This window comes from Bombus pyrosoma, linkage group LG4 (assembly GCF_014825855.1).
Source record: "Bombus pyrosoma isolate SC7728 linkage group LG4, ASM1482585v1, whole genome shotgun sequence".
Lineage (NCBI taxonomy): Eukaryota > Metazoa > Arthropoda > Insecta > Hymenoptera > Apidae > Bombus > Bombus pyrosoma.
In genome coordinates this window covers 11,536,952-11,564,665 of record NC_057773.1, presented here as the reverse complement: position 1 = coordinate 11,564,665, position 27,714 = coordinate 11,536,952, and the positions used below count along the sequence as shown (strand labels likewise).

The window sequence follows — 27,714 nt, the reverse complement described above, 5'->3', positions numbered from 1 at the left end:
AATGGTAACGGGGTCAAGTGACCTCCAAGACGTGGACCACGAAAAAGCATCGCAGGTCACGTCTATTTTATTAGAACTATTCTATTAGGACGATTAAATCAATAGATATAAAAAAATATTGTTCTATTGTATTCATAAAACAGAAACATGTGTGTGTATGCCACTAATCTATCCTTTGCTAAGAATCATTGATTTAACATTTGTAAAAAGTATTGTTCATTATGCTAGTGAGGTAATAAAAATAGTTTAATTTGACAACATTTTGTTAAAACAAATATACAGATTATATTTCATGAGTCAACAAATGAATTGCGATACATTATTAACAATTTTTGTAAGCAAACTGATGTGGTTTAAATTGTGGTGATTTATACCTAGTAAGCGTTTATCTTTAGAATTTATATTCATTTCATAAAATAATTAGTAGATGCTTTATGTACAAAATTATCGCATACAATAGTTACATTAAAGAACAAGTCCTTGATATGATAGACTATCCGTTTCTGGAGATTCCATTCTATTCCTTAAATGTTCTAATGTATTAGCTAAATGTTTTTGAATTTGTTCTGTTTCTTCACTAACTTCTAGGTTGGGGAGTTCTTCTTTAATCTTTGCGATCACTTGATTTACAATATCAACAGTGAACTAAAAATAAATAGCTATTAAGATATACACATTAATAAAAACTCTCAAGAACATCTGTAATTCTTACCGTAGTATTGTCTTTTTCGTAGAAATAAATGTAATGATTTAATAGTTCTACATACAATTGTACTTGAACTGAAGTATCCATGCACTGATTTGCAATTTTGATACCTTTTCTTAAACATTCTAATACCCTAGATTTATTTTGCATCTAAAATAATTACGCAATTATATTTATTTGATTATATTTTTTAATAATACTATTAAATACTACACATGTATAATCATATTTACATATTACTAAAAAAAAAAAAATATATATATAATACTCACCTCTTTTCCACCAGTTGCTAATGATTTTCCAGACCAGAATATATGAGAGCAAATAGCAATCCCTCTACATTGATCTGGCTTTCTTAATAATTTGCTAGCATACAAAACACACTGATTGCGTATTGGTTCTGCATTTTCTTCACAAAAACAACTCATTTGCTCAAATGTAGCAATGATCAACGTAATAGCTGCTAACTGCGCCTTAGAATCACTTATTTCATCTTCATATATTGAAAATGCTTGACTCATAAATTCATAAGCAACCATCTCAAAATTATCGAAACGAATTTCTCCTATTGCTATTGCACCCTGAAGAAATAATCTCAATGGCAGTTCAGCCAGTTCTGCCTTCATTAAAGCTGTAATAGTTGCATGACAGAATTGAAAGATCTTTTGACATTTTTTCTGCCACATTTCATCCTACAAAAACAGAAAATTAAGTTAATTGTCTAATCTAAATGTTACAGCAAGTAAGTTAGTAATTTATTAACTTGATCCTTTAATCCCTTATATGTGAAAGCAAGTTGGTAAGCTTGAAATACAATTGGTGGTAGAGTATATTTTATTCTCTTATTTCCACCAGCACTAAAATGTTTTCTGGCTGCACTTAATATCATATATTGTTGATCAGCAGTCTCAGACTTAAAATGATGTATTAATCTACCAAGAAGACCCTGTTCTTCTGCAAAGTCTTCAGGATCTTCTTCTATGTTGGGTTGATCTGGTTGGTCTTGTACCAATGGAGATACCATAGAAAGAACTGCATCTACTTGTTCTTGAGTTGGTATTAAAGTCTCATTTTCTAAAATGTTTGTTATTATATAAATAGCTAATAACTTTCTGCCTTCGTAGTCAAAGTAATCTAGTAATGGAGCAAAATGCTCAAGCTTCAAAACAGTTAAGATGTTTTTATAGTTATCTATTGGAATTTTCATTAGTCTCACTAATTCTCTTGATACAGCACTATTATACTCAAGCCTGAAAATTTATTAAATTCGTTACATAATTACGTTTGTAAAAACTTAATTCTATTGTATTATACATACTTATCTACATTCTGCTTTTGGAATATTTGAACAGTTGTTAACAAAACTTTATCCACATAGTTTACTCTATCAGGATAACACTTATGTGCTAAATTAATGAGGGCTACTTGAAGAGAAACTATGTCCTCTGGGGGCATATCTTGTCTAGTCTGCAAATGATAACTAATTTTAACAATAAAAAAGATTATTAATTCAGTAATTATTACTAAAAATAATTCTCAGACTTAAACTAAGTGAGTAAGGATAACTTATATATTGGTAAGTAATCACATTAATATCAAATCTATGTGGTACTTGATCATCACAGAAATTATAAATTCAGTAAAATTTAGTTAATACTATACATCCTTCTATTTCACAAATTATATTTACCTGTATAATTATAGCTATCTGATCACTGAAAACATCAAAAAGTTTTACATCCTGCGGAATTCCCGGTATTTGATTAGGACTTCCTGGTCCTCCCACACCATCTGATCTTTGACTAAATGCTGCAAGACGGTCTATTAACGAAATAATTATATTTTTTACATTTACACCATTCTGCAACTCAGCGCAAGATTTTAAAAATGCATTTAATGTTTGTAGATGAAATTCATCAGGAAAAACCTAAATAAAGATATGGATATATTATTAATTATATTACGCTGTTACTTCAAACATTTTTAGTTATTTTAATTACTTGTATTATGCACTCCATAAGATATTCTTGAGCAATTGCATCTCTGCAACTGACTACTTGTTCTAGAATGCCTGGTAAAACACGCTAAAAACCATTGTTATTAGCCAATAACAAACACTTTTCACTACTTCAACAAATTAAATGTATTTAAGATCAACCTTTTTGTATTTCTCTAAAGTAACTGATTCCAACTGGCTAAGTCGTACAAGATTAGTTCCCACTAATATTCTAAGTTCTTCTCTTTCTCTTTCCCTTCTTTCTCTATCTCTAGTATGACCTTGATGTTGCATGCGTACCCATAATTTATTCATTTCAGCGAAATTCATTAAGACAAAGTCTATACTGTCACGGACCTAAGAAAGAATAATTATTTGCTTTTGCATAATTGCATAATTTGTATAATTTGCTTTTATACATACACTTCCATCTTCATCATCTTCTTCAGCAACATCTGGTAAAATATTACGAGTGCACTGTAGTAGGTAATTTCTTAAAAAGAGACCCCTTAAAGGATGTTGAACTCCTCTGCACATTTCTACCAAATCTCTTAATAAGTCTCTTTTTAATCCAGGCGTTGTTTTGATATATACTAATCCAACAGTGATAAGTAGATACCTATAAGAATATATATATTATCAGGATATCATGATTAATAATATATGAACTACGCACAACATAATGTGCATAATGCATATTGGCATGATACTTCTGTAGTAAACTTACAGTCTAGGTACAATATTTCCAACATATTGCACTAATTCATATAAATCTGTAACTTTTCTCCCTTTCTGAAATTCATCTAACAAATAAAGTTCTAAATGTCTTAGTTCATCAGTAATAGCCATATCTAACATTAAATGTAAAGAAAAATATATTGTTGTTATCTTATTATTAAAGATAATTAGTTATTTAAAATTAATAAGGATACATAATTCATAGTAACTTTTTGGACTTAAAAGAGATGTTCGAAGTTCTCCTAACATTGTAGCTGCATGTTTTAATGCATCCATCAATTTGGATTTGTCCAAACAGTGTTTCATTTGGAAAGCCTGTACTTTAACCACACCAATTGCATCTTCAAGTAGTTTTTCTTGCTCTTCTACTCCCGTTATAGCAGGTGTCATTGGCTGCGAGAAAAATAAAGATACCTACCAGGAACACCAGGTAGTACCATGCTAGGTAAGCCACTCAATGCAAGCATGCACCATTTTATGCTTCTATGATAGAAAAGAAGCAAGGAGGAACTAATCTACTATATTATATCTATAAAACTAACCCATTAATATTTATAAAAGGAAAAAATTACATAAATTATGCAAAAAGCAAAAAATCCTCTGATTTTACAATGCGTTTATAATAAAAATGTACTATAATTAAAATATTCTGTATACAGGTTTTAAGTTTTATTATTTTTGATACAATGTTTGATTAAAGTTAGAGGTTATAATTTTAGTAAAATATTATTAAATAGAAGAAAATGTATTATTAAAATGACTTTTCTATCGCACTTAATAAAAGAATAAAGAATATCAGACGGACCTTAAACATTCACTGAAATGTTCAATATAAACAACGAAATTTTGACGACAGTTAATCATGACACTAAAATAATTTTGCTAATAATAATTTCTTAAATTTTCGTTCGAATTCGATTGGCATATAATGGACTGTTTCCACAAGCAAGGATTTAACATGCTTTTTAAGTTTAAATTTATGCTTACCATTTTCTTTTTCTTAAAAAAACTCAACACTTATTTCCCGCACTTGAAACACCCACCGCTGAAAGTGACACGCTCCATATGAACTGTATGTATATACTAGTATATGTAATTATCATGGACATAGGAATATATATTCCTACAGATATGTACTTTGCAGTAATTACAAATATGTACTTCGGATTAGATATACTGATATACAAAGACTAATATTTGTATATATATATATATATAATATTTGTTGTTATAACAGATAAAATTATTTTTATTTATATTGAACTATAAAAAATGTTTCTCTTGATAATTCATGATATTTAATCATAAATATTGATTTTATAATTTTCCTTTACTAAATTGAATATTTATCAAGATCTTAATTATTTTATTTAGTAGATAATGTGCTTGTGATATCATTGATTGAATAAATAAATAAATTGAATAAATAAATGTTTATATTTTTATACATTTTATACTTTTTTATTTATAAATATTGCATCTAAATTATTGTACATGTACAAGATTACATCTGAGAGTATTCATCATATACAAGATTATCCAAGGAGAGCCTATCTGTAGCAATCTGCTCCTATTGAATAAACAATTTTTTTTATGAATCAGAACTTTTAATATGAACTGATCATAAGCTGTGAAATATCAATTAACCTTCAATGATTTCATATAAATATCCAGTTCATCCTCAGTCTCGGTTTCGTTTGTATCTTCAGCTGGACCTATAGTTTCAGGTGATTCTGAATCAAAATATTTATCTTCTTCATCTTGTGTTCTTATGTCTATGTTGTCATATGCTTCATTGTCATCAACAGTGCTGAAAAGATATAAAAAGTATATTTATAACGTACAAACAATAAACTAAAATTCCATTATGAAATTAAACACTTATAAATACCTGTAATCAAAATCTAAATCTTTCCCATCCAAAAAGCTTTGGTACATATTTGTCACAAATTCTTGTTTTAATACTTGCTTTTCAGACTTTGAAATGCAATGTGACTTTCTTACTGCTTCATTTTTATGTTCTATTTCATTCTCTAAGCTGGATGTTTTACCCCAATATGTAGTTTTTTCTTCATTATCCTTTGAATCATATATATCATCTTGTTCTTCATCTGTATCATTTTCCTCTAATACATTTTGTTCTTCTTCCTCTTGTAATTTTTGCTTCATCTTTAAATTATCCCGTTCAATATTTTCCATTAATAAATTCACAAAAGTAATATTTTTAGTATCTATATTATCCCTAAGTTTCTTTTGTTCCTCAGTCATATATTGTCCAACTAAATGTTCGTATAACAATGGATTTCTTTTCATCATTTCAGTTTCACTAAAGTACTCCCCTTCTTCTATTAATGTTTTTAAGGCCTGGTATCTTCTATTTCTAACATCTGTTTGTCTTTTTGAGTTGTTAAAATATCTTTGTAATCTATTACAATGATAAGCGACTTCATAATCTTTATCTTTACAGTTTTCAAAAAACTTCAAATGTTCTTTTTTCATATAATGACCAAATTTGGACAAGAATAAACAGTAACTTTTTTTAAGAATATTACTTGCAATTATTAGCTTTTCTTTAAAAGTTAAATCTGGATCATCCTTTTGTTGACTCTTAAAAATTGCCTTACTTTTTGCTATATGATGCAACAGTTCCTCTTTTAAATTTTTATCCACTTCATTTAAAGAAGTTAGTTGCGAATCATTTTCGTTATTTTTGTAATCTACAGTCATATCCGGGACATTATTTTGTGTATCTTCTTGCTTATTCATGTTTAATCACACTGTTTTATTTGATAACCACAATTTTAACATTATTCAATCGGTACAATTAATTTATTGATTTTATTGATACTACATCCCATATATTGTAATTCTACATTTACTGGCGATGTAAATCATTTTGGAAATAACGCTTTTGTTTTTATTTTTAATTTAATTTATGTTTTTCATACAATACATATCATATACGTCATCGACACTGGCTGTCATCAAAAACCTAACCTACAAGTTCGCTTTGATATGAGACTGTATAATTCGAAATGTGATACACCATAATATATATAATAAATATTAAGATACATATGTATATGTATATATACAAATTCATACATACATGTCCATAGATATATTAGTTTATAAGCTGAAATACATATTTCATCAGTAAGTACATTATAATATGGCAAGTCTGTTATATTATTGTAGGTTGTCTCTTAATTATTATTTCAAGCAATGTTTGCAAACAATTATGGTATCTGGAATAACAGATAAGAAATTTTACAAAATAATAAGTGCTTAGTTGTTAATTATGTGCAATAGGAATTTCATACTTCTCCTACAACTTATTACAAAGTACATATTGTGTCTACATAAGTAGACATTGATTCTTTTGTAATATACTTCGTTTTACAAAGGTGCATTTTTTAGTTTGAACTTATTTGCAGATTTTAAATATGGATAGGTGGTTAACTGATGATGATGAAGAAACATGGAAGTGGAATTGGACGGAATTATGTGGGTACAATGGAGGTATTAAGCCTTTAAATCCAAATACCCATGATCTTGATATTTGCTTTCAACAACTTTGTCTCCAGGTAATTCATTGACACTAATACTTCATATGCATAAATCATACATATTATAATATCTTTTAAAATACTTTTTAGATTCCAGTTTTAATCTGTATCGCTATAATTTCTGCTTATCACTGTGGAAAAAGAAACATATATCCTATTCGTCATTTTGGCTCTAATTATGTTATAAAGTTGAGACTTATAATTACAGTGTGCCTTATAATTCTTCCTATACTTAGAGCGTATATTATTGTTAGTAATACTGTTCTTGCTCCACCAAAGCATGTATTACCCACTAATAATCCGATACAAGAATATATTATGACATCAACTAAAAAGCCAGATGTATCTTTGGAGGATTCAAGTATACTACATCACATACAAGATGAATGGAATCGTACTATTGATTTTGCAAAATCAGTTCTTTTCCCAAAGAACAGCATTCAGAATATCACTGAATCTTCTGTTATTTCTAACACACAAGAATATAGTCTAATATTAACTGCAGTCAAAGATAAAGTCACATCAGCTAAACCTATTGACTATCTTGTGGCAGGTACTGAAGGATTAGCATGGGTTGTTCATCTTTGTTTCATAACAAGCTTAAGAAAAGGAAGGAATTTTAATCCACGTGGTCCAGTTTCACTTCGGGCATTAATATTTTTATTGATTGTTATTTCTACATTGCTGTTAAGAAGTCATATCAAGTACAACCCTCAAAATGATGTTCTACCAAATTTGTCATTGGGATTTAGTATCAGTGTTGTCACTCTATTAATACTTTATGCTATAACATTGATACCCGGTCATAGTAATTTACGAGATATGAGATCATCTCAATTTAATGAAGTAAGTTATTATAAGTTGTTTATTTCCAAATATAGTGGTTCATATTATCAGTGATTAGTGTTTTTTGTTTGCTTATCAGTGTAAGAGATTTCAGACATCTGCTACTAAATGTATGTGCTGTTACCAAATTGACTATGATATCTAAAATCATGGATTATTAAGTAAATAGATATCACAAATCAATGAGAAATATGTTTATAGATAGGAGAACAAACTGCACTATTGAGTAGTCCTAATTCTTCTTATGTAAGATTTCCCGAAGGGCAGGATCCAATTTATCTTGGGACTGCTATGGAGGATGCAACCGCATCTTCCAAACTTATATTTCATTGGGTAAACCCATTAATGGAAAAGGGTGTTCATGGTTTATTAAATCATTCAGACGATTTATTTGATTTACCAGAATATATCAGCACTAATACAATTAATCAAAAGATTGACAAGCATCTACAAAATATGGTAAATATAATATTATACTTTTTCAACTATGTTAATGACCAAAATAGTTACTTTTAAATTTATAAATACATTGTAGCCAAATGATATAACTAATCAAGTAGAAAATTTTGAGTCAGTATTAGAAGCACATGTTCAAACAGTTACAAACAAAATGACCTTGTTTAACTTATTGCATAAATGCTTTGGTTGGGAGTTTTATTCTGTTGGAATATTAAAATTTATCACTGACTCTACTTCATTTATGGGACCATTAATACTGAACAAATTAATTGGTTTTATTGAAGACAAAAATGAACCTATCTTATATGGATACCTATATGCATCATTAATATTTATAAGTGCTTTAATAGGTAGGTATTCATAAAACTGACTAATCCTTGAATAAGGAATATGTTTGTTGGGGGCCCTAACAATTTTCTTATTTTAGGAGCATTTTGCAATACTCATTTCACCTTCTGGATGTCGGTAGTTGGTTTAAAAATTCGTTGTACAGTTGTAACTTTGTTGTATAGAAAGATTTTGCACTCTTCAAATATTCAATTGAAACAGCAATTTAATTTTGGTGAAATTGCTAATTTTATGAGTACGGATAGTGATAGACTTGTTAACAGTTGTGCAAGTTTTCATGCATTTTGGAGTATACCATTACAAGTAATTTCTTATTTTATTGTATAGCTCTATTAAAAATCGATTTGTGAGCACTTAGTATACTCCTATATTTATATGTTTTTCAGTTAATTGTAACACTATATCTTCTATACAAGCTAATAGGAGTTTCATTCTTAGCTGGAATTGCTTTTGCAATAATACTTATACCTATAAATAAAGCAATAGCAACTCAAATTGGAAAATATAGCACGAAATTAATGGAATGTAAAGATCAAAGAGTGAGACTTGTAGGGGAAACATTACGCGGAATAACTACGATTAAATTAAATGTGTGGGAAGACCATTTTTTGCGGAATATATCAAGTTAGTGCATATTCAGAAATACGAATTTGTTTTTTTATCATTCTCTCATCTTCGTACATGATTTTTTATGCTTTCGTTTTTTTATACAGAATTGCGTGAAAATGAGATTAAATATTTACGGGGTAGAAAATATCTAGATGCTTTATGTGTTTACTTTTGGGCTACAACACCTGTATTGATATCTATATTAACATTTGCTACGTATGTACTTCTCGGACATGAACTTGATGCAAAGACAGTATTTACTAGTATGGCATTATTGAACATGTTAATAGCTCCACTAAATGCATTTCCATGGGTTTTGAATGGTCTTACGGAAGCTTGGGTATCACTTAAGAGAATTCAGAAAATGTTAGATGTGAGTTGAGGTTGCAGTTTAGTTGCGTTTTTATAGGTTTAAAATTGATTAAAAAATATTAATTAAGTTCATCTTAATATAGTTGCCAGATGCGGATATGTCATCATATTATTCAAAACCACCACCTGGAATAGATCTAGTGCTTCAGGATACAATGTTTAGCATAAACACAGATCAAAATATAGAACAAAATGGTCTTACTACTCCTAAAGATGTCTCAAGCCCATCTGGTAGTTCAGAGTCTAGAAAGATTGTCACCTTTGAAGATGATGCTATTTTTAATCTACATGACATTAATATTACTGTTCCAAAGGTAATAACATTGCAATCCATTTTAATTGAATTAAATTTTATGAATTGTGTACTTTGTTCTAGGGACACTTAATTGGTATTATAGGAGAAGTAGGTAGCGGAAAATCACTACTTTTAGATGGTATTTTAGGTGAAATTATTAAAGTTCGTGGTACGATAGCAGTAAATGACATCGAAAACGGTTTTGCGTATGTAAAACAAAATCCGTGGTTACAACGTGGTACAATTCGAGACAACATTCTTTTTGGGAAATCATATGATTACAATAAGTATAAGTAAGTATTGAATTGTATATGAGAAAAAATATTGCAGTATTTGTAATTTAAGCAAATTATTTGTAACAGGAATATTTTGAAAGCATGTGCTCTCAGTGCTGATTTGAATTCCTTGCCTAAGAAAGATCTAACACCTATTGGCGAGGCAGGAAACACGTTAAGTGGAGGTCAAAAAACAAGAATTTCTTTGGCACGTGCTGTATATGCGGATAAAGATATTTATTTATTAGACGATGTTTTGGCGACTTTAGATCCAAAAGTCGCTAGTTACATATTTAAACGTGTTATTATGGGTTTACTGAATAACAAAACAAGATTTTTATGTACTCATCAAACCCGATATTTAATGTATGCAAATTTAGTAATAGAAATGTCAAAGGGCAGGATCATTAATCAGGGTAAACCGAGTGATATGTTACCTGATATAGAAGATTACTTATTATCTTCAGAGTCTATAGAGTCAGACTTAGATAACATATCCATAAATGATTTACCAAGAGAACTATATCAAACTGATAAAAACAAAAAGGACCCCTTGCTTGATGAAGAATATAAAGAAAAAGGCAAAGTTCAACTTGGTGTATATAATTGTTACATAAAAGCAATAGGATATTATTTAGCAATTTCAATAATGCTCTCTATGTTCCTAATGCAAAGTTCTAAAAACGTAACGGATTTATGGCTTTCTCATTGGGTTACTCACAGTAACACAAGTGTAACTAATATCACAGATAGCTCACCAACTTTACGATTAGATTATGTCTTTGACAATTATAATATAAACACTAATTATTATTTAACGGTATATGCGCTATTAGCTGTATTTAATACATTATTCACACTAATGAGAGCATTTATGTTTGCATATGGTGGAATTCAAGCAGCAATTTCCATACACAAACAACTTTTAAAGGTTGTAGTACGGGTATGTAAGCTTCATAAAAAATACCTAATATCATGCTAAAATATATAGCCCGAATAACATAGGATATTTCATTAGGCTAAAGCTGTATTTTTTGATATTCAACCATTTGGAAGAATTCTAAATAGGTTTTCATCCGACACATATACAGTCGATGATAGCCTTCCTTTCATCGCTAATATATTATTCGCTCAGCTATTTGGATTGATTGCAACAGTTATTGTCATAGCCTATGGAATACCGTGGATACTTTTGGTACTGGCGCCATTGATACCGATTTATCATTGGATTCAAAATCATTATAGGTGTGTTGCTTGAAACATTACGCGAATGTGTCTCGAATCACATGTTACTTTATTAAAATTTCCAGATTAACATCGAGAGAATTGAAGCGCTTATCTAGTGCCGCACTATCACCATTATATGCACATTTTAATGAAACTCTACATGGACTATCTACCATTAGAGCTTTTCGCATGGTATCTCGCTTCAAACAAGCAAACGAACTCTTGTTAGAAATCAGTCAAAAAACGCAGTTTGCGTCGTTTGCAGTGTGCCAGTGGCTTGCATTAAGATTACAACTCATTGGAGTAGCACTTTTAGCAGGAGTGAGCAATATAGCAGTTTTACAACATCAATATGACATTGCGGATCCTGGTTTAATAGGTCTTATTATTACTTACACACTGTCCGTGACTGGGTTGCTATCTGGCGTAGTAAACGCATTTGTTGAAACGGAGAGAGAAATGATCGCGGTTGAACGTGTAAAACAGTATTTAGAGAATGTTCCAGTAGAAACTGCGAAAGGAGAAAATCCGCCATATGCTTGGCCGAGTCAAGGTGTGATTGAATTTAGGAACGTCGTCTTAAAATATAGGTAATTAACACAACTAATTAAATTCAGGCTATTACTCAGTATTATAATCGATGTTTAAACCATGCAGAGAGCATTTAGTTCCATCATTGAATGGCATATCATTTGTTACGAGGCCAGCAGAAAAAATTGGAATTGTTGGTCGTACAGGTGCTGGTAAAAGTTCCCTGTTTGCTTCATTATTTAGATTGACGGAAGTAACTTCCGGGAGCATATTGATCGATAACGTGAACATACGAACTTTACAACTAAATGCAATAAGGTAAGATGCGTCAAACTAGTTACCCAATTTAAGAAATGATTAATTTATCAGTATAGACAAGTAAGAGTTTAAATTATTTCAGATCTCGATTAGCTATCATACCTCAAAATCCATTTTTATTTTCGGGTACGATACGAGAAAATCTTGATCCGCTAAATCAATATCCAGACTTACAAATATATAAAGCTCTCGAGAAATGCAAAATTCATTCGTTGGTACATCGTTTAGGGGGTCTTGGTGCTATTTTAAATGAAAGTGGTAGCAATTTTAGTGCAGGACAAAGGCAATTGTTGTGTTTAGTCAGAGCAATTTTACATAACGCTAAGGTATTATCAAGTTTTTAAATTGGATATTATTTTATATAATTTTTAATTATTAATCTATTCTTATAGATCGTCTGTATCGATGAAGCTACGGCAAACGTTGATCAAGAAACAGACAAGTTTATTCAAGCGACAATAAAGTCTTCCTTCCAGACCGCTACAGTACTCACTATAGCGCATAGGATAAGGACGATCATGTACTGTGATAGGTATGTCAGTTTTACAGTTTACTCTAAACGTGTATGTTTGATACGTATCTTTTTTTTACTTTAGAGTTCTTGTAATGGGAGATGGCGAAGTTTTAGAATTTGAAGAACCGAATTTATTGATTCAAAATGTTAATTCCCATTTCTATCATTTGGTAAGCCAAGAATTTTCTGACAAGGAGTGAACGTTCTAAGACTAGATATGTTTCATCTAAATATATTTATTTTTTCTTACGCAACGAACTTTTTACAAGTACGTAGTCTTATAATGTGTGATAGTATTAGTTATTTTTGCTGCATATAGCATAACGCATCTTGTACATCATCGGTAAGAAATGTATTTGTATTTTGTCCTATAAATCATAATTATTTTCGTACGAATATAATCTATAAGAATATAAGTAATGTGCTAATGTAGTAAACGTATTAGGAGATTACGATACAAGACAAAATATTTGATTTTTTATTGTTTTATACTTAAGATATTTGTACTAAGTCAGACTACCTCTTATGTTGTCGGTAATATACGTAAAAATTCATAAAAATCGATATATCCTTTTCTGTAACAATCTAATTCTTTGAACATCGTTTGCCATATTGTCGGTAATACTTTCAAGTTGACAGACTTGCTTGCAGTATAGAAATCATCCAATATTAAATATCCTTTATCTACAAGAGAGGCTCCTTGATGTCATTGAAAAATCTATTGTTCACGATACCTACGATCCTTATCCAGTAAAGCGAATAATAATTCTGCATTAACGTATGAATCATCCTTTTTACTCTTCTTGAACACCCATGATTCAAATTCCCCGTACAGAATTCTCTCGGTAGATTGAAAAATCTGCTTCACTTCCGTCTACAGATCAAGACAATGATTAAACTTTTTTTAAGCAACAAATTATTTTCTTCTTAAAAGAGGACTTTACTTTGTTCGGGCGACATCCGAAGACAACAGTCATCGCTATTTTATACTCTCGTTTGCTCAAAAATCCCCTTCCATCAACGTCAGCATAGTTAAAGGCCTGAAATCGAATTTCAAATCAGCAAAATTTCGGATATTACAACTATTACCGCGATCGAATCTCCATTTTACAATGCTCGCGCGATCCTTGATGCCGTTTGGCTTCATCTCGGTCTGCCCGAATGGATCCGGCTAGAATGAAACTTTCTTGAACGATTTCCATATTAAGCAATTTGATGAAAGCAAGGTGTTGCCTGCAGTCGCGTAATAACGTAATAAGAGGGAGAAGGTATCGGTCTTTCACGCGAGGAGCTTGGCCGACACGCATTATATTGTAATTAAAGCGGTGCCTCTCCTTTCAGGCTGTGGTATTTTGTAATATTCATCGCGGGGCCAATTAACGCCGCCGCGGGACACGTACACGCGTCCTCCTGCGGCTGTGTGCGCCCGATGACATAACGCGTCTGCTATATCCGGCATTCAACGGACGTTTTCGCGGCCTCTGTTACCGTTCTTCGTCGCTGAAAACTAATGAGCTGTAACCCCGGCTGATTTTACTTCCCGGTTTTTAATTACCCGCCATTTAAACCCGTTTATTCCTTTTTTCTGTTTCACGCATATACGTATATCGTAATAGGGACGATATTATTTTTCACGCGCATCCGCTCGATGAAACAGGCTAATACGACGACAGGCCAGTACGATTATTTATATGGCGCTAATGATGGACGTTTCGCACGATCGTCTGTCGTACGTTCTCACCGCGACATCGACTATAGTTTAAACAAAGCATATACCTCGCAGATATTGTGTTTATTTCTTAACGACGATTTCATACGAGGCTAAACGTTTCTACGTGTGACAGAATTCTGATAAGATCTGTACAGTTCAACGACCGTATCGATTCAGAGACAAACTTCCTTCGAGACAAACTGAACTATGATCAACGACGATAGATGCTCTTTTGTCAAAGGCACCACGTTTCAATGTCTATACCAAGTTTCCTTGTCTGCAATCCGTTCAAGGTTCGTGCCCCTTTGGAAGCAACGAATTAAGTAATTTTCATAATTCTTCGTCTCGCCGCGATTCTCAGGGCGACGCGCCGTCACAGATGGGAATCTAGCGTGGCGGCAGGAGCTCTGTCTTTTTTTTTTTGCTCTTTATAGACGCGACGACGAGCCGCCTTTGAAACACGTGTGCTTCCGGCGCAAAGCACAGGCAATCTCGGCTTAAAAGCGGAGCCTTATGGTGTCGTTGTGTCATCAGCCGATACTCTTCGACACACCATAAAATGCGCGTAGGTAAACGTTCGCAAAGAATAAGTTTACGGTATGGATATTTCAATCGTAAAACAGAAGTTTACAGTACAGTATCGCATTTTCTGCCATCGAGGAAGAGGAAGTTCCGCAGGAGTATCGCGGGGTTTACGTGTACAGGTTCTCCTTAAAAAGAGGATTAAACTCGAAGCGTGGAATATTTGAAATTTCATCTTGGATGTAGTTCGTCTCGTGACACAGCCGGTATACGCACAGCCCTTCGCTCTTGCGCGTCTCGCTGGGCACTCGAGGCTTGAAGCACAGTCACTAGCGTAGGGGGCTTGCCGGCTACCCCAAAAGTGCACCTATCAAGGGTCGGTTTCAACGAGCTCACAGCCCTGGAGACCCTTACTATCGCGGCGGCTGCGCACCGCTCTTCGAAAACTAGTTCGCGTTTTGTTATTGGATTCTCGGGCGACGTTTCGAGTTGGCGAACAGCGGAAATCGCGTGTCGAGATCGAACGGAAAATGTATGCTCGTTTATATGTCGCACGGTAACGTACTAACACGCGTTAATGTTAACGTGTAGTTTACCGGTTGACTCGTTGCAATTTGCATGCGTTTCCATTTCACGCACTATTTGCCTGCGGGGCGATGCCTGGTCACGCCTCGAATATCGTCGCATTTATCTAAGAATATTACTCGTCGTTAATAAACATAGTCGAAACTATCGGTGAATTAGTAACGCCTGGTACCCATGGCGCCCCGTGTTTGATGTCTACGGGTTTATCGTCAGTGCGGCGCGATCTCCACGATAGCGAAGGGTGTCTAGGCCTTCGTTCACCCTTGAAGTTACACAGAAAATATGCCAATATCGTTCGAATGAGGGGTTCTGGGGCGGATAAGGAAGCTAGGCGGCGATAGCGCGATTGCCAGCGAACGCTGTGGAGAAACGATCTACGATGTCTACGCCCCCGTTAAACGGTTTCTCGCATGGAAGAAAAGTTTGATTCGCAGACCATGGTGAAACGCGTTCTCTTCCGTCGCGGACACACACGCACGATGTCAAGCGACTGGCTGATTACATGGCAACGGACCATATATTTGCATTAAGCCGCGACTCACCATAACTCATTACGTCTACAATTCTCTTTCGTCAGTCGGCAACATGTTGGCCGCATAAATCACAATTTGCCCTCCACCGCTCACAGGTGGACACGACTAGCCGAGCTCGAATCTTGAAAACGCCATGCGATCGCAGTGTGCACCATGCAAAACCGAAACGATACCCGGTGTCGTGTTTAATTGACTCTGACGTTATATCCATGTGCCTGGTAATTGCAGAATCGTAATGACGATCTCTTTATCGCGCCGGTACATTTGGAGATTTAGCACCATGAATGGAATGGATGCTTTTTCTTATCGAGGACTAGAATCTGTTTCATGGCGTTTCGAGGCGGTCGATTATTATTGGCCGTGTGGTGTTTTTCGCGAGTGCGAATACAATTTCGGGTAGAGGTCGAGGCTCCGCGGCGCGCTGCGACGATGAGACGTCTCTCGACGCCGTGTTGACGCGGCGCGTTGACACAGCGGCGGCCGTGTTTGTGGAACAATGTCCCCGCGGTATTACTAGAAATAAAAAAACGGGATAGACGTGTCACCAGACGAGTGTAACGCCTCTCATATTTCCATTAAGTAAGGCAAGACACAGCCGGATAACGGATATAACGGACGCGAGCTATGGCTTTTACCGTGATTAGTGCATCATGCAATGGGAAGGTTCGTAGGGTATAGAGGTGCGTGTGAACGTTCTTGCATATTGCACGCATATAGTATAAATGCGTTTGCAATATTACGCGCGCGCGCGCACGCTCACGCATGTTCCTCGGCTATTGCCATGGATTTCGAAGTCTAGTTCGTTCGTATTGGGTTCTTCCCCCGGGAGAGAGACTATCGCGCCGCCCGGAAATTTTCTCCTTCTTCTGTCGTCTGCCAGTCCGTTCTTCGTGCAAAACACGCACTTACACATTGGTTGGATAAATGAAATCCTTCGACATTGAATCCATTAAGCCGGTTCGGTATCGTCCACGAGGAGCATCCTTAATAACGTTCGTTCGTGTTTTCCTGAATGCGAATGGTTGCGGTATGTGCGTTCTTGACGCTATATTTTCACGCGTAAAACCCTTATCGCCTGCTGCGTAAGTACGCCTTATGCGTTTGCAAAATAAAAAATAAAAGGAAGAAAAAAAAGGAAAGAAATGGGAAAGGAACGATGGGGGACAGGTGGGGGGTGGGAAGGAGGAGAGGAAAAGGAGAAGGAAACGCAACTTCTGAATTTCAGTCAAGGATCGTCGAGACGATGTTTGGGTGAAACTTTCTATACGTGTGCGCTCTCTGTCGCGACACGGTCGTGCTCGCATTATACGGTCTGTCGCGACGAGAAATAGCGGAGACACGAAGGTGGCGGGTCTTCTACATTTACTTCTGTTCCGTAGAATCATTACTACGTCCCGGGCTAAGCCAAGCGTATGGGCGCCTGTTGACGGCAGCCGTTGATGCGTTAAAGGGACGAGGAGATAAGTTTTTTTCGCGAATTATGAAGGCGCTCATTCATTACGTGTTCCGTAATTGACGAGTTGCACGAAAGAGGATGGAGCTAGTATCAACAACGCTCTCTTCCCGTCAAGATCCTATCTGCCGGTAGTAACGTTATTTCTTCTCCTTTTCCCCTCGATTCTTTTCTTTTTTTAACATCTCCATTAGCGACCAATGAGTCTCGCTCGCGATCATCGATGAAAAATTCCACGAAATACCGGAATATGTTTCGCTGCAGTATCGGTAATTGAATAGGGAGGGTGAAAGAGTATTGCCGCGGCGAACGTTGCCGTAGTCAGATTCGATTTCGTAATTCATTAGCATAGAATTTCCGATGAGCTATGCTTTGTTCGTTCGACATTATAATAATTTAACCGAAAGCTATCGGAGGCGGGGGTTGCGATTGCCGTGGTCCATGCAATTGGCTTCCACCTGATGCGAAATAGATGCAGCTTCGAGTGGATCGAGTCCATTCGTATTATGCCAAATGTGGCATAGGCGGTAATTGGATTTCTCTCCCTCTCTCTCTCTCTCTCTCTCTCTCTCTCTCTCTCTCTCTCTCTATAGGTTTGTTTGTGCGTGGTCAGCGACTAGAAAAAGTCGGCACGCGTACGATTTTGAAAATAGAAAGAGATTTAACGCGACTACTCGCGAATCGAGCAGGAAATAAAAATCTTTGAAAGAGAAAAGAAACTCGCGGCAGTTTTAATATTTTTGGAACGTTCTCAAAGCTCGCGCTTTTCTACTCATCGCCTTGATATTTCATCTCTGTCTATCTATTTCGTCTTTGCTTTATGCTTTGCTCGGAAAACCTCGCCAAGCGTTTTCTTGTCGGTCTTCGTTTCCTGAATTGATTACGCTTACCCCGCTACGGCGTTATCCCTTTACCTAACGGATCGCTAATTAAAGGCAGGGGAAAAGTCGATCGATCTTCTCACAACGATCTTGAAACAGTATATCCGTTTGCTCGATTCCTGGTACAGGCAACGGGTTCGGTGGTTTCTCCGTCGTCGATAGGGGGCTTCTTAGTCGAGCGAACACTTACTCGCTTACAGAACACCCTCTCTCGTTTTCCCTCTTCTTTTTCTTCTTTTAATCTCTCCTGCTTGTCTCGTATCCGGTTTCACCTCCGTTCTCCGCTAGCTTTGCCGTTAAACAAGAGCTGACAAAAACACGTGTAACTTTCAATCGGTCGAACAGTCACTTCGGAGATTCTCAACGGGGTTCCTTAATTGGGTTAAATAAATTCGGCTGGCTGGCATATGTGTACAGAGCAGGATGGAGGTGGCCTTCGTGCGCGTCCGCGCGACACGTATGGAAACTATAGTCGAGCATGGTAAGACGAACCCCTCGCAGCGTTCGTGTTGTTGCAAAGGGTTGAAATTGAACGGGGGGTGGCCCACGTTGAGGAATTCGATAAACGAACTCGAGGGAAATTTATTTGCCTAAGCTGGACTTAGCCTTGTACGATCCGTGCACGTTCACGGATGACGAAGGAAGGAGAAACGATCCGGCACGGCGCCCGATTCCACGGACATGCCCGGCTTTTTATAAATATTTAAAGGCAGCTGGGTAGTTTGCGAATCCGCGACGATATTCCGAACCCTGTTAATGCAGCGAGGCTTGTATTAAAGCCTCGTCAATATCGGTAGCGGCAACAGGCCGTTACAGCATCCTGATGAAAAAGAGGTAACGACCGAGGGGTGTGAGGAGAATTGGAGGCGAGCGACCATCGTTTGTCTGGCTGGCGGAGTTTCCGCTCGGAACTATAAGGACTTTGCGCTTTAATGGAATAAAGAACCGGAGGAAAGTACTGAATTTTCTAGCCGTGGGATCTTGCTTGTAAACGATATTATTACGAGGTCGCGTTGAAAATATTGCGACGTTTTCGCGACGGCGAGGATGTTCCATTTAGTCGGACGATTCAGAAAATGAGGGACGATTTGCCGCTTCGACGAACGTCATCCTGTTCATTCCGTCCACAACCGCGGTACACTACGATTGCGTGCGTGAAAAGCGACACGTACGAAGGGAGATGCACGCATACAACTAACATCGCGAAACGTTGAAACGCAGCAACGTTTAATACGCGCACACGTATATTTTATATGAAACGAAATCGATGGATTGATTTCACGAAGTACAATGTTTGATGGTCCTGTAACGCGATAAAAGACGATTTTCAACGGGACGGTCGAGTTGGAATTTTTCATATGTTTCCTTGTTGCTAGGTGGCGACACCTTTTTCCGCTATGAAGAACGTAATCAATTTCCGGCACATACATCAGCCACAATTTTAATCACCGACCCGGAACCTTTCATCGTCCCTGGCGATGTCCACGGAGAACAGGAAGATCTACAAGAAGATAAAAAAGATCACCGAGAAGGACAAACGTATGGCACAGCTGGAGAAAGAGATCGCTCGATTGGAGAACGAGAACAGCAAATTAAAACGCGACAGTGCTGGGTATGAGAGTGGCCTCGCTGCTTTTAGCGGCACGTCGCGTTTTGCCACTGAATTTTCTTCGTTGAGCCGTAACGTACCATCTGACACGAACAAACGGCCGCTTTCACAGAAGCCAGAGGACAATCTTGCAAATGCGTTGCAATCGAAGGGCAACCCGGAGAATGGCAATCGTAAAAAGAAACTGCGTATGAGATTGATGAAAAGTAGAAAAAGGGACAATAAAAAATGAAGGAAGAAATATCTGTTCTCCGTGGGCTCGCATATTATGTACGAAATTCTACGAATAAAATATCCATTCGACATTGACATATTCGAGAGCGCCATATCGAATTCTCGACAGGAGGCACGTTCACGCGATGACCATTTGGGCTTCGGGTCATCAAATTTCGGAATCATGTATCAAATTTAATCAGGAAAATTCTCGATATCGAAGCGACGGAAGGCGATGCCAACGCATTTGGAAGTAATACCATGCCCGCAGAAGCAAGTGATTAGAAAATATATTCGGGATGTACCCTGTCACCGGATAAAATCGAAGAAACAGAAGGAAGTGTCGTGTTCAGGTAGTGAACGCAAGAAATCCTGCAAGCAGGCCGAAGATGTGTGTTCTACGTCGAAACGCACCCAACCGGTAACGTGTTCGTCTAAACAACCGGTCAAGAAATGCGTTCAGGCGAGTCCAAAAACGTGTCCGGGAAGAGAGCGTACAAGCCCGCCGAGATCTTGTCCAAAATGCGAGAGCAATCGAATTCAAAAGTTGGAAAGCGAAGTGGGATATAATTTTCGCGCGGATCGACCGCTTGACTGACTTCTTACGAATAATTCGTTGTCAGTGAATTACGAACCGATTCGTTCATCCGTGTAGAATATCGTTGACTATGAATCCACTCTCTGCTGGTTAAGGGTTTCGTTCGCAAAGATATTCGAATAATCAGTCAATCGGTTAGATTCGGCAACCTTTGCACGACAATAAAATATCCTATTCGTAGGTGTACCAATTGCGGAAGGAGATCGAGTGCATGAAATACGAGCGAAAAGAAGCGGAGAAGGCAATCCAAAAGGCTATTCTTCGTGGAGCCCGCGCTCTCGGCGGAAGATTTAAACCCACGGTACCGGGATCGATCGAGAAACTTCTCGATATTTGCAACAGCAATGCGTCTTCGCAATCCACGTCCTCGGTCAGTCTCTGTGCGACGAAAACTGTATCGCCGATGATTCACACGTGTCACAACAAAACGCGGAGGAAGGAGGAGTTCGATTATTGCGAAGGTTGCACCCCATTAGTCAGCTCTCGCGATTAAATCCAGCTTCGTTGAAAAAAACGTCGAATATACTCGTTGGAAAGCTGTCGGCGTCGGCCGCAATAAACTTACCCGAAATACACTGGATATTGGATAATGATCGTAATTAATTACTTTCGCGATCGGGAATGAATGAAAATAACCAACGAATAAAACCCAGACGGGTTTTATCGCATGGTAATAATTTCCTACGAAACGCGTTAATTAATAAACGGGTAAGAGCGTGCGGGGTGGACCCGACGCCGATTTAATTACACGTAACCGTACGTGCCAACATACGCACTAACGGTGCTTTAGTCGCGTAGACTCGCCGTACACGTACCCTATCATCAGAATGGCATCGTTAACACCGATAATCTTCCCTGAACCGAGTACGGAGCCACTCGACTTACAGGGAAACCTCGCGTGCGAGTACACCGGAAATCTTGGTGCGTACCTCGTTCGACAAAGTGCGAAAAATAATTAACGAAATATCAAAGAAATATTTTGTTCTGTGTGAGAACCCGACACGGAACGATTCATCGAGATCATTAAGGTTCGACGAATCGAGCGTTTCGTTTAGCTGTGATTCCCAAGGTTCCGCGAACAGCCAGGATGTCACGGCCGCGTCAATCGTAACGGGACACTTTACCGGATAATTATCTTCCGTTAATGATACAACGTGAAACAACAATGAAACATTATATCGCGTTGGTGAATCAGAGTAACCGTTTGTTGTTTATCTGCATCGATGCAGCGCCATGGTATTTTGTTGGCTATTGATCGCCGATGATGAGTCTTGATATTCAATCCGTAAATGCGATGATGGTTTGCCGGATCATCGTTCGCGCTCGATTACGAGTCTCTTTCCAATGGTCATGCTCGAAAAAGCGGCGATAAACGGACCGGTACTGTTATAAAATTTCGCTCGAATATTCGATTCCGCGTTGTCCATTGTTTCGACCTCTCGATGGTTTGCGAGGACAAAGTTGTGCTAATCTGTTACGCGTAAAATTTCCAATCGACGTTTTTGAATACGGAAACAAAAGCGGAAAAACACTACGAAAAACACAAAGAAAAAAGAAATAAATATAAAAAAAATAAAGGACTCGGGATGTTTCGGTAATTCGAGGGGAATGAAAACATTCATTTCGGCTTGCGGCGGTGTATAAACTATAAAATTGGTTCTCTATTTGAGCAAACAATCGGGGTGCGGTCGATAAGATCCGTTTTGTGTTAGTTGACCAAAACGGGGTCGTAAAACCTGTCGCGGTGTGGTCGTGGAGGGCCGTATTGTAAATTGATAGCGATAAAATCTACTCATCTCTCGGTTTATTCGGCTCGAGTCGAGCGTACCGCGGCTGTCTGTGGCATTATGCAGCGCGTACCAGCGAAATGGCAAGATTATTTTAAGGCGTATCTCGGTCTTATACGATTTCACGTGCCTCCTTCCAGATCTTCTGCTTCTCGTCTCCGGGTTTTCACGTTTAACCAGGGTATAAGTTAGCCTCGGTGGAAGTAGGCACTCCGACCAGCTCGCGAGTAAGCAAGCAACCAACCAAGAAAGAAAAGAACCTGTGTCTGCTGATGGTTCCTTTGCGATATCGTTCTTGGCAAATATTAGGTAGTTCCGTCTACTAGAAAACGGTCCAATGTTTTCATTTAATATCCTGTGAATGTCGAGCGGACTCGCAACCGGCATTCACGGAAAAGATTGCGAGAGCCATTTCCCGTGACTAGTGAGCGATGTCGTCTTTGAGATAAAGTACCCTGAGAAAGATTTGTATGCGCCGCAGACAAGACGCGTCTTACGAGTTAAAGGGGTTGTTATAGTAGTCTTTGCGATACAGCGAGATTGTAAAATCGGTCAAGCGTTTTAATTCTGCCGGAAGTCGTGCTCGATCTGACGGATACATGCGAAATCATCATATACATATTTTTAACAGATGTATCGTAAAATCTTGTACATTTCTGTGAACGTGACGAATATCTACCAATATCCTCGATCAGTTGCAGGAAAAGTTAGTTCCGGAAAAGATCAAATTTTAATCGAGAAAGTTAGGAAGCACATGATTCACGAATTAATGTATCATGCCTTATGTCATGCCTTAATTTAGCATCTCGCTGTCGTATCACTATTGCTCTTCAACCGGAACGCACAAAGAGGGCAAACAAGTTACTACCTTCTTATCGTTTCTTGTCCCCTTTCATTATTATTATCGTTATTTAGAAGAAACGACGTTGAACGAACGAATTGTGAGTACGCGATAAAGCGGCATGCGTCGACGCGATAAATTAACAACGATCGCCAGGTTGATATTCGAAGTTTATCGCGACGTACTTATCTATGAGAGCAACGTGCTCGAAAGCGCGATGAATAGCAGCAACAGAAATTGGACGGCACGGCGTTGGAAAGCGCACTAATTCAGATCAAATGCCATGAATTCCAGCCGCGCATCAAAGGCAGTCACGTCGAGGCCGTTCACGTATTACCGCGTGTCGTGATAAACGCGCGATAACCACGATTAAAGACGGCGAAACACGCGTAGCTTTGTATCAAAATCAATGAAACGATCCACCGATCGGGAATCGGTTTCTCATTAAATGATCAAATAGATTCGAGGAGACTGGAAATCCTGAGCCGAGGCGATTGAAACGTGAGCTCGTTGAAATACGTACTCTGGGAATAATAATAATGTCTAAGGGAAATCACGCGGCGGGATGAGACCGGGCTTGTAATAATTCCTGTTTTCTCTTTTGCGATAAAGTTTTACAATCGCCGACCGTTCACTTCAAAGCGGAGCCCCAACGAAGAGGGTGTATAAGGGTGAGAGACTCTGATCACCGATGCTACGAGGAGGGAGCAAAGAGTGAGGAGAGATCCGTTAATAGTTCGTTATTAAAATAAAAGAGGCAGACGAGTGGGTAGACCGATTGCGGCTAAAATGTATATCCAATCTGATAGGTAAACCGATGTAAACCAATGAAATATGAAACAGGAATAATAAGCTCGCCCTGCCGCTTCCCTTTTATCTCCTATTTCCATATCTCGGTCAAAACTTTCAATGCTTTACGAGCTTCTTAACGAGAAAAATAAGAGCTTATTTATCGGACGGCATTCATAAATCACAACGAATTTATTGCTTACAACATGGTTGAAAATTTACATTGCGAATAAAGTAGCGCGATGAGTCGATTTATTCCGACCGCGCGACCATTCCAAATAAAATCCGCGTGTTAGAGGCGTTCAAGCCGAGACGACAAATTCGTGCTTACGAGAGTGTAATGATTTGGACACTCCCGTTGGACGGACGCCAGGATTTCCAGTCGTGTTTGGACATCGCGGCCCGATCGCGGTAACGTTTTAGCTGTTCGCTAGACACCGTGAGCGAGTTAATTAAGCGGCTGCTCGTTTTCTTCCTTCTTTTTTTCTCGATCACGCTTGAACTTTCATTCTCCGTAACTTTTCTCGTTGTCTCATGCCTTTCACGCGATCCACGCAACTGACACTGACCAAAGTCTGACAAAAGAATCAGAGAGGGAACGTTGATCACCATGAACACGAAACTTCCGAAATGTTCTCGTCGCGAACGAATCAAAATATCACGGATACTCGATTAACTCTTCAACCAGCCAGGGGAAAAGATTTAATTTTGAATGAATCTGCCAAAGGAAAAGTGCACGATGGCAGCGGTCAAGTAGGCACGTCCTGTTTTTACGGTGGTAGCGGAGCAGTTATGTCACACGGTGAAATATTGTCCCGAACAGAGGGATTCATGTCGTGTACACGTGGAGAATTTTTAAATTTAAGCGATAATCATTCCTTTTGGTATGGAGAGGTATTCCACCTGTCGCGAACTTCATTGTCATCCCGGTCGTATTTTTCTCACGCGAGTAATAGGAATTGTCGGTCGCGAGCACGCGGCCAGCGGTAGATTATCGTCGGCGGCACGGCGCAGCAATTCTTGCGGCTTGACGCGATGTAATATTTCAACGCCGCCTTGACAATATTTTTCACTGTTCCGAGCACCGAGGTGGGTATATCACGAGAGTAGGAAATATCAGTGGGATGACTGTAGCTTCATACGCGGTTCTGACATGATTGCTAGAAGATCGTGATAGCGTTCAACTTCTTTTTGTCCAGAGAAGTTTCAACGTTCACCTTTGCTTCGTTGTTGAAAAAATGTCAGTCGCGACCGTTATCATAGACACGTTGCTCGACAGTTTCAACGTTGTTAGATATTCGAAATCGCGAATTCATTTATCACGGTTGCGAAGAAACGACGTCATCATGCTGAACGCTGCTTTGGAAAAATGCTGCCAGCTACGAACAAATGATAGAAACGCGGATTTAGATATCTCCGATATACTTACGTAAGGGCGTTAGATGCACGATCGTGAAATGCGCGAAATATCGCAGACGCAAGTACGAATCGAGAACGGTGTAAGGAACTCGGTGCCTTCCGAGTTGTAGTCGTAACGGGTGTTTTCGATTGTGCGAGGCGCAGCGGGTTCTTTCTTTCAGCTTTCTCGAAAAAAAGAAAAAAAAAAAAGAACGACGACCCTTGCAAGAACGGAAAAGCCATCAGCGCTGATAAATAAAATGTTAGCGCTGCACCGTCGCACCGACTGTCTGCTCTGGCGCGTATTCTTATTAAACGCATCTGTATACGTGTGTATATATACGTACACTTGAACTCCGTGCTTTTCGCCTGGGGTGCGTTAGGGGGTGCGTGGACGATGTGGCTCGGTGAAGCACGCACACGTATAGATCCCAGTCACCCTCACTCTTTCTCTCTCTCTGCTGTTGCTGGCTGCTGCTACCGCTACCGCTGCTACCAGTGAAACGCATGCACTCCAACCAAACAAAAGCGACCTGTGCCACCCTTACCCCTTTCCACCTCCATCAGGCAGCTTTGTGCTGCTCTTACGTAATGCTCCGACTTATGTCTACCTATAGGAGATTGATCGAGCTTGCACAACCTCGTCAACGTATAACCCTATCAGGTGCCAAGGAAATTAGCGAATCGGACGTTGTACGATCCTCGTGAAACGTTATCGTTTGATCGTAGGTACGGTAACTATTACCTTGATCAAAAGTCTCGCATTCAAAGACGATAGACGACATGTTGCCTAGAATACTCAACCTCGTGTTTAATGTTTTGCCTGTCCAAAAAGGAAGTTAAGATTTTTGTCGCGGCCGTGAGATTCCGCGAACCGTCCACGATCGGAAGAATCTTGTAATGGCGAACATGCATACTCTTGTTCGTCTGGGAGTCGTTCGCTTCTCACGGCGACTTCTTTTTCTCAGACGTCGTCACGGAAAACAACGTAGAAGCATTTCTTCTGCGGCGACGCATCCTTTGCAACTTCAATAATCCGACGAATGGACTGGCACGAATGAAGAACACCAATGGCCACCGCCAGTCGCACAGTCTCGTTACATTTTCTCCTTCCGCGTCATTATACCGCCGCGAGACAAAAACTTTCGCCTTGCGGATTTTCTCGTAATATTCACGTCGTGCAAATTCGCCCGAGTTTATAACAGCGGAATGGAAATTATCGTCATTAATGACAGGCTGAAAGTGCACGGCACCGGTATTCGTTTCGACCCGCAGCCTCCTCTTGACTTCTTGACGACGTGCGCGTAAAAGTACCAAGAAATCGTGACACGGCGGAGCGGCTTTTGCCGCGTTTATTATGTGCAATGTAGGGGGGACGAAGTGGCACATAATTTTTACGAAAGAGAAGCTCGACTCGATCCAAGGGATTCAATCCGTCCGTTTCTCAACCCCTTTTCACAAGCGTTTGACGCCAATCCCATGCTCTCGCCCGACTATAAGATATTCGACTCTTTAGACGGTTTTAGATTTCCTTTTTATTTTCTTCGTATCTTATTTGAACTTTCATATACGTTTGCGTCGAAGAAAAATGAAGGCGCTCCTTTTTTCGGAGTTTACAGGTTACGAAACAATTTTATCTTCGCAAGTACGATGAGTTTCGTATGGACTTTACCGCTGCAAAGCAACGGGATGACAACTGGACAATCTCCGTAACGAAACTCGTTTAAATGTGCCGTGACTGGATGCACGAACGCGAGAATGCATCGTGTGCAGAAACTGTATGTATCATCGAGAGATTACGCTTGTATAAGAGATGGCGATGGATCGGAGAATCGGTTCGTACTTAGTCGGATAGGGGACGAAACGAGCCTTATTAGAAAAAAGGAAACTTATAAATAAAGATACTTTATCCGGACAATGTCGTACGCGGGAAGTTGGCAACATTCTAATTTCTTGCGTCGCGATCTTCGAGCGTTGATTTTAATTGATTC

At 38.2% G+C, this 27,714-nt stretch overlaps 5 protein-coding genes across 7 annotated transcripts; 2 read left to right on the top strand and 3 right to left on the bottom strand.

Moving 5' to 3' along the window:
* Positions 1 to 260: 260 nt before the first annotated feature.
* On the bottom strand, positions 261 to 4,557 carry LOC122566615 (vacuolar protein sorting-associated protein 35). 2 transcript variants are annotated; one of them, XM_043724150.1, is made up of 12 exons: positions 4,428 to 4,557; positions 3,635 to 3,833; positions 3,430 to 3,553; positions 3,126 to 3,321; positions 2,865 to 3,059; positions 2,707 to 2,790; positions 2,397 to 2,633; positions 2,025 to 2,173; positions 1,470 to 1,956; positions 979 to 1,398; positions 713 to 856; positions 261 to 645 (listed from the first exon to the last, which is right to left on the bottom strand). In XM_043724150.1, exons 1-12 carry the CDS (start codon positions 4,428 to 4,430, stop codon positions 466 to 468), a joined length of 2,418 nt encoding a protein of 805 aa, XP_043580085.1. In that variant the 5' UTR covers positions 4,431 to 4,557; the 3' UTR covers positions 261 to 465. The 2 variants fall into 2 exon arrangements, with proteins under 2 accessions (XP_043580085.1, XP_043580084.1); XM_043724149.1 differs by having other exon boundaries at positions 3,635 to 3,854; positions 4,428 to 4,518.
* Positions 4,558 to 4,877: 320 nt separating this feature from the next.
* On the bottom strand, positions 4,878 to 6,208 carry LOC122566619 (coiled-coil domain-containing protein 97). Its single transcript, XM_043724169.1, has 3 exons — positions 5,332 to 6,208; positions 5,088 to 5,250; positions 4,878 to 5,010 (listed from the first exon to the last, which is right to left on the bottom strand). The coding sequence occupies exons 1-3, from the start codon at positions 6,204 to 6,206 to the stop codon at positions 4,945 to 4,947; spliced, it is 1,104 nt and encodes a 367-aa protein (XP_043580104.1). The 5' UTR covers positions 6,207 to 6,208; the 3' UTR covers positions 4,878 to 4,944.
* Positions 6,209 to 6,455: 247 nt separating this feature from the next.
* LOC122566606 (ATP-binding cassette sub-family C member 10) lies at positions 6,456 to 13,363 on the top strand. Of its 2 annotated transcripts, none has more exons than XM_043724119.1 (17): positions 6,456 to 6,596; positions 6,878 to 7,027; positions 7,100 to 7,855; positions 8,057 to 8,314; positions 8,391 to 8,664; positions 8,742 to 8,965; positions 9,049 to 9,286; positions 9,376 to 9,644; positions 9,727 to 9,957; positions 10,020 to 10,231; positions 10,301 to 11,156; positions 11,232 to 11,458; positions 11,524 to 12,030; positions 12,098 to 12,289; positions 12,372 to 12,615; positions 12,682 to 12,821; positions 12,886 to 13,363. In XM_043724119.1, the coding sequence occupies exons 2-17, from the start codon at positions 6,887 to 6,889 to the stop codon at positions 13,001 to 13,003; spliced, it is 4,887 nt and encodes a 1,628-aa protein (XP_043580054.1). In that variant the 5' UTR covers positions 6,456 to 6,596; positions 6,878 to 6,886; the 3' UTR covers positions 13,004 to 13,363. The 2 variants fall into 2 exon arrangements, with proteins under 2 accessions (XP_043580054.1, XP_043580055.1); XM_043724120.1 differs by lacking the exon at positions 6,456 to 6,596 and adding an exon at positions 6,611 to 6,785.
* LOC122566622 (EF-hand calcium-binding domain-containing protein 11-like) lies at positions 13,318 to 14,096 on the bottom strand. Its single transcript, XM_043724175.1, has 4 exons — positions 13,915 to 14,096; positions 13,748 to 13,843; positions 13,542 to 13,677; positions 13,318 to 13,487 (listed from the first exon to the last, which is right to left on the bottom strand). The coding sequence occupies exons 1-4, from the start codon at positions 13,948 to 13,950 to the stop codon at positions 13,327 to 13,329; spliced, it is 429 nt and encodes a 142-aa protein (XP_043580110.1). The 5' UTR covers positions 13,951 to 14,096; the 3' UTR covers positions 13,318 to 13,326.
* Positions 14,097 to 20,545: 6,449 nt separating this feature from the next.
* On the top strand, positions 20,546 to 21,401 carry LOC122566632. The gene is made up of 2 exons (XM_043724187.1): positions 20,546 to 20,869; positions 21,090 to 21,401. The coding sequence occupies exons 1-2, from the start codon at positions 20,546 to 20,548 to the stop codon at positions 21,399 to 21,401; spliced, it is 636 nt and encodes a 211-aa protein (XP_043580122.1).
* The last annotated feature ends 6,313 nt before the right edge of the window (positions 21,402 to 27,714 follow it).